At 36.5% G+C, this 12,284-nt stretch overlaps 1 protein-coding gene across 6 annotated transcripts in view; it reads left to right on the plus strand.

Moving 5' to 3' along the window:
• Window positions 1-12,284, plus strand: part of papss2b (3'-phosphoadenosine 5'-phosphosulfate synthase 2b) — a 93,354-nt gene that overhangs the window by 65,194 nt on the left and 15,876 nt on the right. For all 6 annotated transcript variants that reach the window (XM_059947457.1, XM_059947455.1, XM_059947453.1 and 3 more), the window contains 2 exons: window positions 5,544-5,749; window positions 12,141-12,276. In XM_059947457.1, coding sequence (XP_059803440.1) covers window positions 5,544-5,749; window positions 12,141-12,276 — 342 coding nt within the window. The remainder of the gene's footprint in view (window positions 1-5,543; window positions 5,750-12,140; window positions 12,277-12,284) is intronic.

The following is a 12,284-nucleotide window of genomic DNA, read 5'->3' on the forward strand; positions in this document are numbered from 1 at the left end:
GTAAGCAAGAGACTGCATGTTTTGATTTATTCAATTGGAATATGGCCAGCAGTGACAGGGCTGGAAAGGCTGTGAGAGTTTTTCAGTGTTAATTTGCAATTGAGGACTATCCAAGAAACAGAGGCTAAAGAAGGTTGGCAACATAGTTTTGGATTGGCATCATAAGTAAGTCACTTTTGGGAAACTTGACTCCCTTCCTTGAAGGACAAAATTGAACGTGATAGTGCATTCAGTGATAATCTAATAATTGTCTCAGTTGGTCAGATTTTGAAGCATTTTGAACTCAGTTTTTTTAAATTGCTCATTAAGAATCAGAATATGAAATCTCTATATCACAACTTCAGGTTCACCGATCCAGCAGAAATCCAAATCATGCAAATTCTTCCATAAGGATTTCTCAGGATAGGAAAGTCAGTTACTGAAATGCAAATGTCTTCCTAAATTATGGAACAGGTATAGCAGCTAGTAATTCAAAAGACATCCAGTCTTCAAAACAAAATTATATACATAAACCTCCCCACTGTAATCAAATGCACACCATTGTCATAGAACACAGGTTAGCAGGTTACAGTGGGAGGCCACTTAAGAAATTAACTTTGGAAACTGACAAGGCAATCTTTCCTATTAACACTTGTAAAGTACTTTATTTAACAATGAAATGTCCATTAAGATTTTCAGGCCATTGAACTAGCCATTGGACGTGGGATATTCTGATTCAGGACAATTGTTGTGACATGGGGAATTTACTTACTGCCCGTTATGACGCTGGTGTTCAGGGCGGAAATGAAGCTTCCCCATCTCTGACTGTCCTTGGCCATCTTCTCCAATGTGTTCCAGGTGTAGTTCAGGGTCCTCATTTCTGCCTGAACGGTATGGTGCCAGGTTGTCTTTGTTCTCCTGCATTTCCTCCACCCTTCAGGAAACAGCAATGAAGACACGGGGAAAATAATAAGGAAGTGTTCTTGTTAATCGACCCTCATTGAAATTGTTTCTGACTTACTGAAAAATTGGTTTACAGACATGTCTCAGGAATGGAAGCCTTACAAATATCAGGGAGTGTCTGTATTATTTAACATTGCAACCAAGACAATTCACAAACAGAGGCAAGTAACTAATTCAAACACCAGGCAGGAGGAGAAATAACACAAAGCTTGGTTGAACAGATGAATATGGACATTTGTTTTTAAAGATGAAGATGGGAATCCTATAGAGTTCTACATTGCACATTCAGCCAATGGTTGTCTGGAAATGTACAAGGAAAATATATAGAGTATCAACAGAGTTTGATGACTCCTGGAAAGAAAGTAAGAGTCCTAATTCTGTTTGGACATATTACCATTGAAAAGCCAATAAAATAAATAGAAAGAAAACACAACATTTCAACATTAAGTGTCCATGAAATTTGTTTAAAAGGCCCAAAAGATTTAAAGAAAACTACAGAATGTTGCGAACAAAGAGTAAAAATTCAGACTTCTACGCTGTCCGGAAATGGAGTAAATTATTCCTTTAAATGTGATGTCAGATATTGATTCCATCTGGAAATTGGTGAAGTTATAAGACCATGAGACATGGGAGAAGAATTATTGAGTTGACTCCATCATTCTATCATGGCCGAATTACTGTCCCTCCCAACCACCACCCCCAATGCTTCTGCCTTCTCCCTGTAACCTTTGAGGCCCTTACTAATCAAGAACCCATCAACATCTGCTTTAAATGTACCCAAAGGCTTGTCCTCCACAGCCGTCTGTGGCAATGAAGTTCACAGATTCTCAGCCTCTAGCTAAAGAAATTCTCCTCAGCTCTAGTCTAAAGGGATGTCCCTCTACTGATACAGGGAAAGCTGTGATCTTTAAGAAGTCTGAAAGGAAGAATGCTTTATATGCGATTTTAGTTGCAGTCAATGTGCCATGGGACAGAATTAATTTAACAAAATATTGAGAAGACACTATAAAAGATTTCATGGAGATCTAATGAACACTTTATAGAAAACTCCAGAGTTGCATCAAATATTGTGTCTGAACACTGCAGAGATATTAATCTGTACCTCTGACACCTTTGAATGAACTTAAGTAAATGATCCAACTATTGTGATGTTTAATGGTAGTGAAGCTAGCAATGTTTTTGATATATTTGACAACATCTCTCATTTCCACTTGTGCAGTTAAATGTGGAAATCCAGAGGATGATGTTAGAGCCTCAATGCTCCCCCGAGTGCAGTGTTCTAAAACCGATAGACTGCTCCAAAACTCCCGTGATGATGTGAACCTGGAGTTTTTATCCATTTATTTCTCACAAAATACATTAGCGAAGGAACAAAAAGTACATCCAGTTGAAAGATAATTATTAACAACATGAGAAATGATGATCGCAGCTAAAAATAAAACTTCCCCTGAAAGTAAAACTTCACAATTTTGGAGTATCACTTCTTCAGAAATGAATGAGTGTTGGAGACTTGAAACAAAATTAACACTCAATCCCAATTTCTCCCTAAAATTAATTTTGAAGCCAAAATTGAAAGGAGTTTATTGTCCTGTACACAAAGTGCACGTATTTGCAGGTCAGGTGCAATGAGAAACTAGCTTGCAGCAGCATCACAGACAAATATCAAGACAAACAAGTGGCAATCTCAAGAAAAACAAAGACAACACAGCTTGCACAAATCTTTTCTAAGAAAGAAGCAATTAGAACAAAATAAAGCCAAGTCCATTTTAGTGCAAAGTGATCATAGTGTTGCTATTCTGTGGTAGTGATTAGTTGGTTGGTTCATGACTACTGAACCAGTTACTGAAGGGAAGTAACTGTTTTTGAACCTGGTAGTGTAGTACTTCAGGCTGATTTATCACCTCCCTGATGGTAGCAAAAGAATCAGTGAAACACTAAACACAAGCAAAGATTGACAAACATCCAGAAGAGAAACTCTGCAAATAAAAAAGTAAATAAGTAAGTAAATATTACTGAGAACATGAGTTGTAGAGCCATAGATTGTGGAATCAATTCAGAGTTGAGGTGAGTGAAGTTATCCATGCCGGCTCAGGAGCCTGATGGTTGAAGGGTAATAACTATTCCTGAAGCTGGTGGTGTAGGACCCAGTGCTCCTCTACCTCCTACCCAATGGCAGCATGGCCTGAATGTTGGGGGCCCTTGATGATGGAAGCTGTTTTCCTGTGGCAGTGCTCCTTATAGATCTGCTCAATGGTGGGGAGGGCTTTGCCTGTGATGGACTGGGCTGCATCCACCACTTTTTGTAGATCTTTTCACTCCTGCATCTCAACCAGTCCGGATACTCTCCACTGTGCACCTGTGGAAGCTTGTCAAAGTTTTAAATGGCATGCTGAATTCTGCATGGAGAAACCTAAGAAATTCTGTGAGCAAATGTCAGTAAAGTGAGTAGCAGCTATTTTTCCTGTGTCAGTAACAGTAAAATCTGGGCCAGCACGGTATTCTTTCATTGCAATAAAGACATCCTGTGACACAATAGAAGGTTGTGTGGGGAAGAAGAAACTCCAACATAAGGAAAAGAATGAAATACTGGATATAGAACAGTGCTCGTGCAAACGTGCTTTTAATATACCTCATCTGCAAGAGGGATGAGTTGTTACCATCTGGAATGCATTACCCCAAAGTACATGGAAACAAACTTGTGTTAAAATGCAACCAGAATAATAGATATTTCAAATCAAGGAACATATTACTGATACAATCAAATCTAGACTTGTACATTTAAATAAGGACCCCACTTCCCTCTCAATGAGTGCCTTGCTTGCTTGCATTAAAACTAAGTTAACATATCGTGTGTTTTGCCAGGGAGTGCTTCCTGACAATCTTTGAGCAGGAGACCCTTGGGCCCCAAGCTGTGAAGACCTTGTGGTTTATTTCCCACATGGCTCAGATCAATGTCAAAATGTGTGATACAAAACTGAGAGTGAACTGTAAGTTTGCAATAGAACGAGTGTGAAAGAAAGCAAAAACGTAACTTCCATTCTCAGTGAGTGAAGAATGATTGATGAGGTAACTGTTCCTTTAGGTCAAACTTCATAGATCTGTTGAGAGGGTCAGATTGTGAGAACAGGATACAAAACTTAGATCTCATTTCCTGGAAAGCAGATAGATGAGCATCGAGCCGATAAATGCACTAACATAGTAAAAAAATCTTGATAGAGTGGACACAGACAAATTATTCCCCATGGGGTTGCGGGGGGAGGGGGTGGGCGAATCGAATGGTTGTCTCCTAATGAACCCTTGCTGGGCACATGTAGAAGCTGCTTTTTCACAGTGTATGTAAAATAAACTTTTTTAAAGAAACATCAAGCTCATGTTCAGTAAATTCAAGTTCAAGTTTATTGTCATGAGTATATCCATTGGCAGAAAGTTAGTATTCATGAAAGTTAGTTTTTTGCAGCAGCACAGTACATTACAAACATGGCAGATATATATGGTATAAACTTAAATTAACATGGAACAATATAGCACAGGCCATGATGTTGGGTGATAAATGTTTAACCTACTCTAAGATCAATCTAACCCTTCTCTCTTACATAGTCCTCTATTTTTCTATCAGTTATGTGCCTATCTAAGAGATTCTTAAATACCCCTAATGTATCCGCCTCTACCACTAACCCTAGCAGGGCGTTCTGTGCACCTGCCACACTCTGTGTCTCTATGTACTGAACATTCCCCCCCCCCCTTTCACACGCACACGTATTTCCTTCAATTAAAGTCCTTAAAGTTTTGCCCTCTCACTTTAGCCATTTCTGTCCTGAGAAAAAGTCCCATGACTATCCACTCGACCTCACACAACAAAATAAACATAAACACGAGGAAATCTGCAGATGCTGGAAATTCAAACAACAACACACAAAATGCTGGTAGAACACAGCAGACCAGGCAGCATCTATAGGGAGAAGCACTGTCGACGTTTCGGGCCGAGACCCTTTGTCAGGAATATAAACATAAACATAACAGCATTAGTGTGAGGCCAGGGAGGTATTTCAGGTCAGTCAAGAACCCTGGGAAGAAGCTACTTTTGAACCTTGAGGCCTGGGTCTTCAGGCTCCTGTACCTCCTGCCTGATGGCAGCAAATAGAAGAGTTCCTGGTCTGGATGGTGGGGTCTTTGATGGATGTTGAAACAGCACCATCTGCAGATGTCTTCACTGGTGGGAAGAGCTGTACCCAATATGGAAATGGCTGAGTCCACCTCGCTCTGCAGCCTCTGTGCATTAGAGTTTATATGATGCAGCCAGTCAGGATGCTTTCACTAAAGATTCAGATTCTTATAGTTTGTCAGTGTCTTCAATTGCAAATTAGTACCACAGAAAAATTTCAGCTTTTAGGGTTGAGTTGATAGACTTACCTTAGGAACAAGGAGCAAACGTGAGTGTGCAATTGACCAGCCATGATGTAATAAAATTGATGAGCAAGTTGAAGAATGGAATTTACTACCTCTATTCGGAATGTTCCTATCTGAATAATGTATTCTGTTGTGTTGATTGTAACAGGCGATGTTTACCCTGTGGAATAACGAATGAGATTTTCTGTCTACAGGTGGAATCATCAACCTGACTATTCCAATCGTCCTGCCCGTTAGCACGGAAGACAAGGATCGCCTAGATGGCAGTTCAGCCTTTGCCCTTGTCTATTCAGGCCGCAGAGTGGCCATACTTCAAAAGCCGGAGTTTTATCAGCACAGGAAAGAGGAGCGTTGTGCCCGGCAGTGGGGAACGACCTGCGAGAAACATCCCTACATTAAAGTATGTAACACTGGTAGCTGTCTGCTTCATTGTACAAGTGCTTCCACCCAGTCTCTGCCTGATTAATTTGGTAAGGGTTAGCAAGTCACGAACCAGAACTTCACACTGAGTCCTCTCGGTTCACATTGGTCCTTCATTTCACATTGCCTCAAATTCATACCAGCCACTTAGTACACACTGGAGTGCTATGAACCTAGCATTCTCTCTGAATGTACATATTCACCCTTAATTACATATTGACAATGACCCCTAGATTTATATTGACCTCATATTCATAATAATCACACTAATCTCCAACTCCACTGATATTTGAATTCAAGTTGTCCAAACCATGACATTATCCTCCTTTCTTCTGCCTTCTCCTCATAACCTTTGACACCCTCACTAAGCAAGAACCTATCAATTTCCACTTTAAATATACTCAGTGACTTGACCTCCACAGCCATCTGTGGCAATGAATTCCAAAGATTCACCACCTTTTATTTGAAGCAACGTTCTTATATTCTGAGGCTGTGCTCTCTGGTCCTAGACTCCCCCGCTCTAGGAAACATTCTTTCCATGTTCACTCTGTCTAGGCCTTTCAATATTCGATAGCTTTCTGTCAAAAAAGGTCCCCATCCTTCTTCTAATCTCCAGCAAGTACAGGCCCAGAGCCATCAAACATAACTCATAGGTTAACCTAAACAACACACACAAAATACCGGAGGATCTCAGAAGGCCAGGCAGCATCTATGGGAAAGAGTGACAATCGACGTTTCGGGCCGAGACCCTTCAGTGCTTTGCTGAAGGGTCTCGGTCCAAACATCAACTATATTCTTTTCCGTGGATGCTGCCTGACCTGCTGAGTTCCTCCAGCATTTTGTGTGTGTTGCTTGGATTTCCAGCATCTGCAGATTTTCTCTTGTTTGTCACAGTTTAACGTTTTCATTCCCAGGATCGTTCTCATGAACCTCCTCTAGACCATCTCCGATGCCAGCACATCCTTTCTTAGATAAGGCGCTCATAATACGCCAAGTGTGGTATGGCTAATGCCATAAAAACCCTCAGCATTATACCCTTGCTTTTACATTCTATTCCTCTCAAAATAAATGCTAACTTTGCATTTGCCTCAACATTGGCTTAACTTCTTGTTTAGCCTTCCTCATTTTTGTGGTGCTTTATAAATGGTGGTTTTTACCATTGAATGATTTCTCAGTAATTTTCTGGGTATGTCCTCCTCAAAGTGGTTGAGTTTCACTTCGGGGGTTCTACCCCGACCGGGAAGCCCAAGGAGTAAAGGTCTGTCTCTGGGCAACGTTACAGAAAATCAAAAGAAAAATAATGAGGGGTTGAAAATAATTTTCATTTCTTAGAATAATTGTTTACAATTTTTTGGAGATATGGAAAAAGACAAAGGACCTTGAAGTTAATGGCAGGGAGGTGTGGGGAGTAAAGGGGTTGGTTCACACTCTAAGAATGTTGCTCATCCTGTTCTACCTACACCAATACAAATCAGTAGACTGTTTTTTTACAAGATCTTATTATTGGAAAGATCTGACTTCCTCCTTGAGTCTCTTATCAGAGACATACCTGAAATGGAGGGCTCGATGACCTTTGCAGGAAATGTTGTTCTCAATTGCATTAACTTGTAAACTTAATCAGCTCTATCATGGGTAACAGCCTCTGTAGTATCCAAGACATCTTCAAGGAGCCTTAGGGAGGCAGCGTCCATCATTAAGGACCTCCACCACACAGGAGACATGCCTTCTTTACACTCTTACTGCTGGGAATGAGTTACTAAAGCCTGACGCTCACTGATTCAGGAACAGCTTTTTCCCCTCTGCCATCTGATTCTGAATGGACATTCAACCCATGAACACTAACTCACTGCTTTTTTATTTCTGGTATTTTGCATTACTTCTTTTAACTTCACTATTTAACAGACACATAACCCAGTTTTTTTCTCTATGTCTATTTATCATGTATTTCATCATACTGCTGCCATAAAGTTAACAAATTTTACAACATATGCAGGTGATATTAAATTTGACTCTGACTCTAACTGCATAAAATTCTAGGGTGCAATCACACCCGGAGTTTGGTTTCACACATAAGTGCAGAGACTGTAAGCTTCTGCAGGTGTTATAGTAGACGCAATAATATTAAAATTGTTGGACTTAAAGAAGATACCGAAGGAGAAGACCCAATAAATTTTTTTCAAAAATGGATCCCTGAAAAATTGGAAATGGGAGAAGAAACTTCAATTGAGATTGAAAGGGTGCACAGAGCCTTAAGGTCAAGATCTCAAGATGATCAAAATCCGTGATCAATTTTGATAAGATGTTTAAGATACCAGGATAAAGAAAAAATTCTGAGGGTGGCTACCCAAGGTGCCAAAAGAAGAAAGGGTCCATTGATGATAGCAGAGAAACCAGTTCTTTTTTATCCTGATATAAGTTATAACCTTTTGAAGAGAAAGAAAGAATTTAATTCAGCTAAAAAAGTCCTATGGGAAAAAGGTTATAAATTTTTAATGCGTCACCCAGCAACACTGATAATTCTTTTGGAGGAGGGAAAAAGATTTTTTTCCGATTATCGAGATGCAGAGGTGTTCGCACAAAAACTTCCATCTATTCGCTAATTAAACGTAGAGACTTATAAACGTAATGGTTAAAGACGAAGACAGAGATAGCGAATGGAACTGATGGACATTTAAGGATGATACAAGGGAGAAAAGTAAAATTTTAGAAATATTAATTGAGAATAGTATTTTTTTCTTATATATATACTTTTTATGTTGCGGGGGTGCTGGGGAGCTTTGAATCGGTTACTACGGGATTCACGTGTGTAATCATGGCAATTGCCATGACCTGTACAACAGATGGGGGTAATGTTGTGTTTTTTTTCTTTCACAACATTAGTCGGGGGTTATTTTGTTTTTTTTCTTTATACTCTATTTTTCTTCTATTCTTTTGCCTGGATGATTGGTGTGGACACACATAGCAACATGAAGACTTCTAAAAAGATTTCCCAGGATACCACGAAAGTTGAAAGATTAGGCATTATTATAGATTGGAGTAACATAATGAAAAACAATGACTAATTTATTGATTTTTTTACGTTTTAATGTTAATGGGCTTAATGGACCCGTAAAAAGAAAAAGAATTTTAATATATATTAAAAAAATGAAAATAGATATAGCTTTCTTACAAGAAACTCATTTAACGGACATAGAACATCAGAAATTAAAAAGAGACTGGGTTGGAAATGTTATTGCAGCTTCATTTAACTCAAAGGCGAGAGGAGTTGCAATTTTGGTTAATAAAAATTTACTGATTAAAATACAAAATGTATTAATTGATTCGGCAGGAAGATATTTAATTATACATTGTCAAATTTTTTTCAGAACTATGGACTCTTGTGAATATTTATGCACCAAATGAAAATGATGTAAAATTTATACAGGAGGTCTTTTTGAATTTGGCTAACGCACATGATAAAATATTAATAGGTGGAGATCTTAATTTTTGTCTAGATCCAGTTTTAGATAGATCAACAAAGGCTGTTACAAAATCAAAAGTAGTAAAATTAACTCTATCATTGATGAAAGACTTAAATTTGATTGATATATGGAGAAGAATCAATCCAAAAGAAAGAGATGATTCATTTTATTCAAATAGACATAAAACATACTCAAGGATAGATTTTTTCCTATTATCAATGAATATTCAAGATAGAGTGAAAAATGTGGAATATAAAGCAAGAATATTGTCTGATCACTCTCCTTTAATAATGACCATGATAATGATAGATAAAGAGGAATCAATTTATAGATGGAGATTTAATTCAATTCTACTAAAACGTCAAGATTTTTGTGATTTTATGAAAAAGCAGATTCAGTTCTTTTTAGATACAAATTTACATTCAGTTGATGATAAATTTATATTGTGGGAAGCAATGAAGGCATATTTGAGAGGTCAGATGATAAGTTATACTTCTAAAATTAAGAAGGAATATATGATAGAAATAGATCAATTGGAAAAAGAGATTATAAAATTAGAAAAAGAATCTCAAAGAAATATGACAGAAGAAAAATGAAGACAACTTATTAATAAGAAGTTAAAATATAATACACTCCAGACATATCGAACAGAAAAAGCAATTATGAGAACTAAGAGATATTATAAACTAGGTGAAAGATCACATAAGGTCCTTGCATGGCAGTTAAAAACAGATCAGACTTCTAAAACAATAAATGCAATTCGAACAAAAGTAAGTAAAATTACTTATAAGCCTCTAGAAATTAATGAAGCTTTAAAGAATTTTTATTCTGAGTTGTATAAATCAGAATCAAAAAATGATGACATCAAGATAGAAAGATTTTTATCACAAATAACTCTTCCAAAATTAAATACGGAAGAACAGAAGGGATTAGGTATGCCTTTTACATTGAAGGAGGTTGAAGAAGCTCTGGGATCACTTCAAAGTAATAAATCTCCAGGAGAAGATGGTTTTCCGCCTGAATTTTATAAAAAGTTTAAAGATTTATTAATTCCTCCTTTTATGGAGTTAATACATCAAGCGGAAAGAACGCATAAACTTCCAGAATCTTTTTCAACAGCTATTTTAATAGTATTGCCAAAAAAAGATAGAGACCTTTTAAAACCAGCATCATATAGACCTATTTCTTTATTAAACACTGATTATAAAATAATAGCAAAAATCTTATCTAATAGATTATCTAAATGCTTACCAAAATTAGTGCACATAGATCAAACAGGATTTATTAAAAATAGACAATCGGCAGATAATGTAACCCGGTTATTTAGTATAATCCATTTAGCGCAAAAGAGGGAGGAAGCGAGTGTGGCAGTTGCTTTAGATGCAGAAAAAGCATTTGATAGATTGGAATGGGATTTTTTATTTAAGGTATGGGAAAAATATGGATTAGGAACATCATTTATAAAATGGATTAAAACCTTAAATACTAATCCCAAAGCGAAAGTAGTGACAAAAGGTCAAATTTCAACATCATTTCAGTTAACAAGATCAACTAGGCAAGGTTGTCCATTATCACCTGCTTTGTTTGTGTTGGCAATAGAGCCACTAGCTGAATTAATTAGAATGCACCCAGATATTAAGGGTTTCAGAGTTCATCAGGAAGAATACAAAATTAACTTATTTGCTGATGATGTTCTACTTTATTTAACAGATCCATTACATTCATTACGCAAATTATCTTATAGATTAGAAGAATATGGGAAAATATCAAGTTATAAAATAAATTGGGATAAAAGTGAAATTTTACCTCTTACTAATGGAGACTATAGTCAATGTCGATTAATAACTCAATTTAGATGGCCGGCAAATGGTATAAAATATTTAGGTATAAGAGTTGATAATGACATAAAAAACTTATACAAATTAAATTATTTACCACTTTTGAAAAAAATTCAGGAAGATCTTGATAAATGGATGGCATTACCAATAACATTAGTAGGTAGAGTAAATACTATAAAAATGAATATATTCCCTAGACTACAATATTTATTTCAATCATTACCAATACAATTACCCCAGAAGTTTTTTCAAGAGTTAAACAAATATGTGAGGAAGTTTCTCTGGAAAGGTAAAATGTCAAGAATATCGTTGGAAAAATTGACATGGAAATTTGATCTAGGAGGGTTACAACTTCCAAATTTTAAGAATTATTATAAAGCAAATCAACTTAGATTTATTGCATCTTTTTTTTGAGAAAGATAAACTGGCATGGATTAGAATAGAACTAGATAAAATAGGAGAAAACGTACCAGAAGATTTTATATATAAATGGGAATCTAAATGGATACGGGAAAAGAAAGAATCTCCTATATTAAAACATTTGATTGACTTATGGGATAAGATAAATGTTGATGATGAGACAAAAAAATCTTTATTAGCAAAGAGAATTTTAATTCAAAATAGACTTATTCCTTTTACAATGGACAATCAACTTTTATATAATTGGTTTCAAAAAGGGATTAGATATATAGGAGATTGTTTTGAAGGAGGTATATTAATGTCATTTGACAATTAAAGAATAAATATAAAGTATCAAATAACACTTTATTTTGTTACTTTCAACTAAGGGCTTATTTAAAAGAAAAATTAGGTCAAACAATGTTATTGCCAGAATCTAATGAAATAGAAATTTTAATTCAAAAAGGAAAGATTAAAAAATTTATATCTTGTATGTATAATTTGATTCAAAAACAGGCAATTAAACAAGGAGTCCATAAGTCAAGACAAAAATGGGAAAATGATTTGAATATTAAAATTGAAGAAACAAATTGATCAAGACTATGTCTTGATCAAGGAATGGGATATTGAAAAACAAAGTCCCTAAATGTTTCTTTCAAAACAACTGTTTCAGATGGTGATGGAAAGTGGAGATTGGCTGGTTGGAGGAGACCTCCAGGTACTGGAAAGAATTCAGTGGAACGACGGTTTGGATCATTATCGGCTAACTCCCCTGGAACTCAGGCAGAAGTTTAAGGATATGAATGCTGGTACAATA

Source organism: Hypanus sabinus, chromosome 22 (assembly GCF_030144855.1).
Source record: "Hypanus sabinus isolate sHypSab1 chromosome 22, sHypSab1.hap1, whole genome shotgun sequence".
NCBI lineage: Eukaryota > Metazoa > Chordata > Chondrichthyes > Myliobatiformes > Dasyatidae > Hypanus > Hypanus sabinus.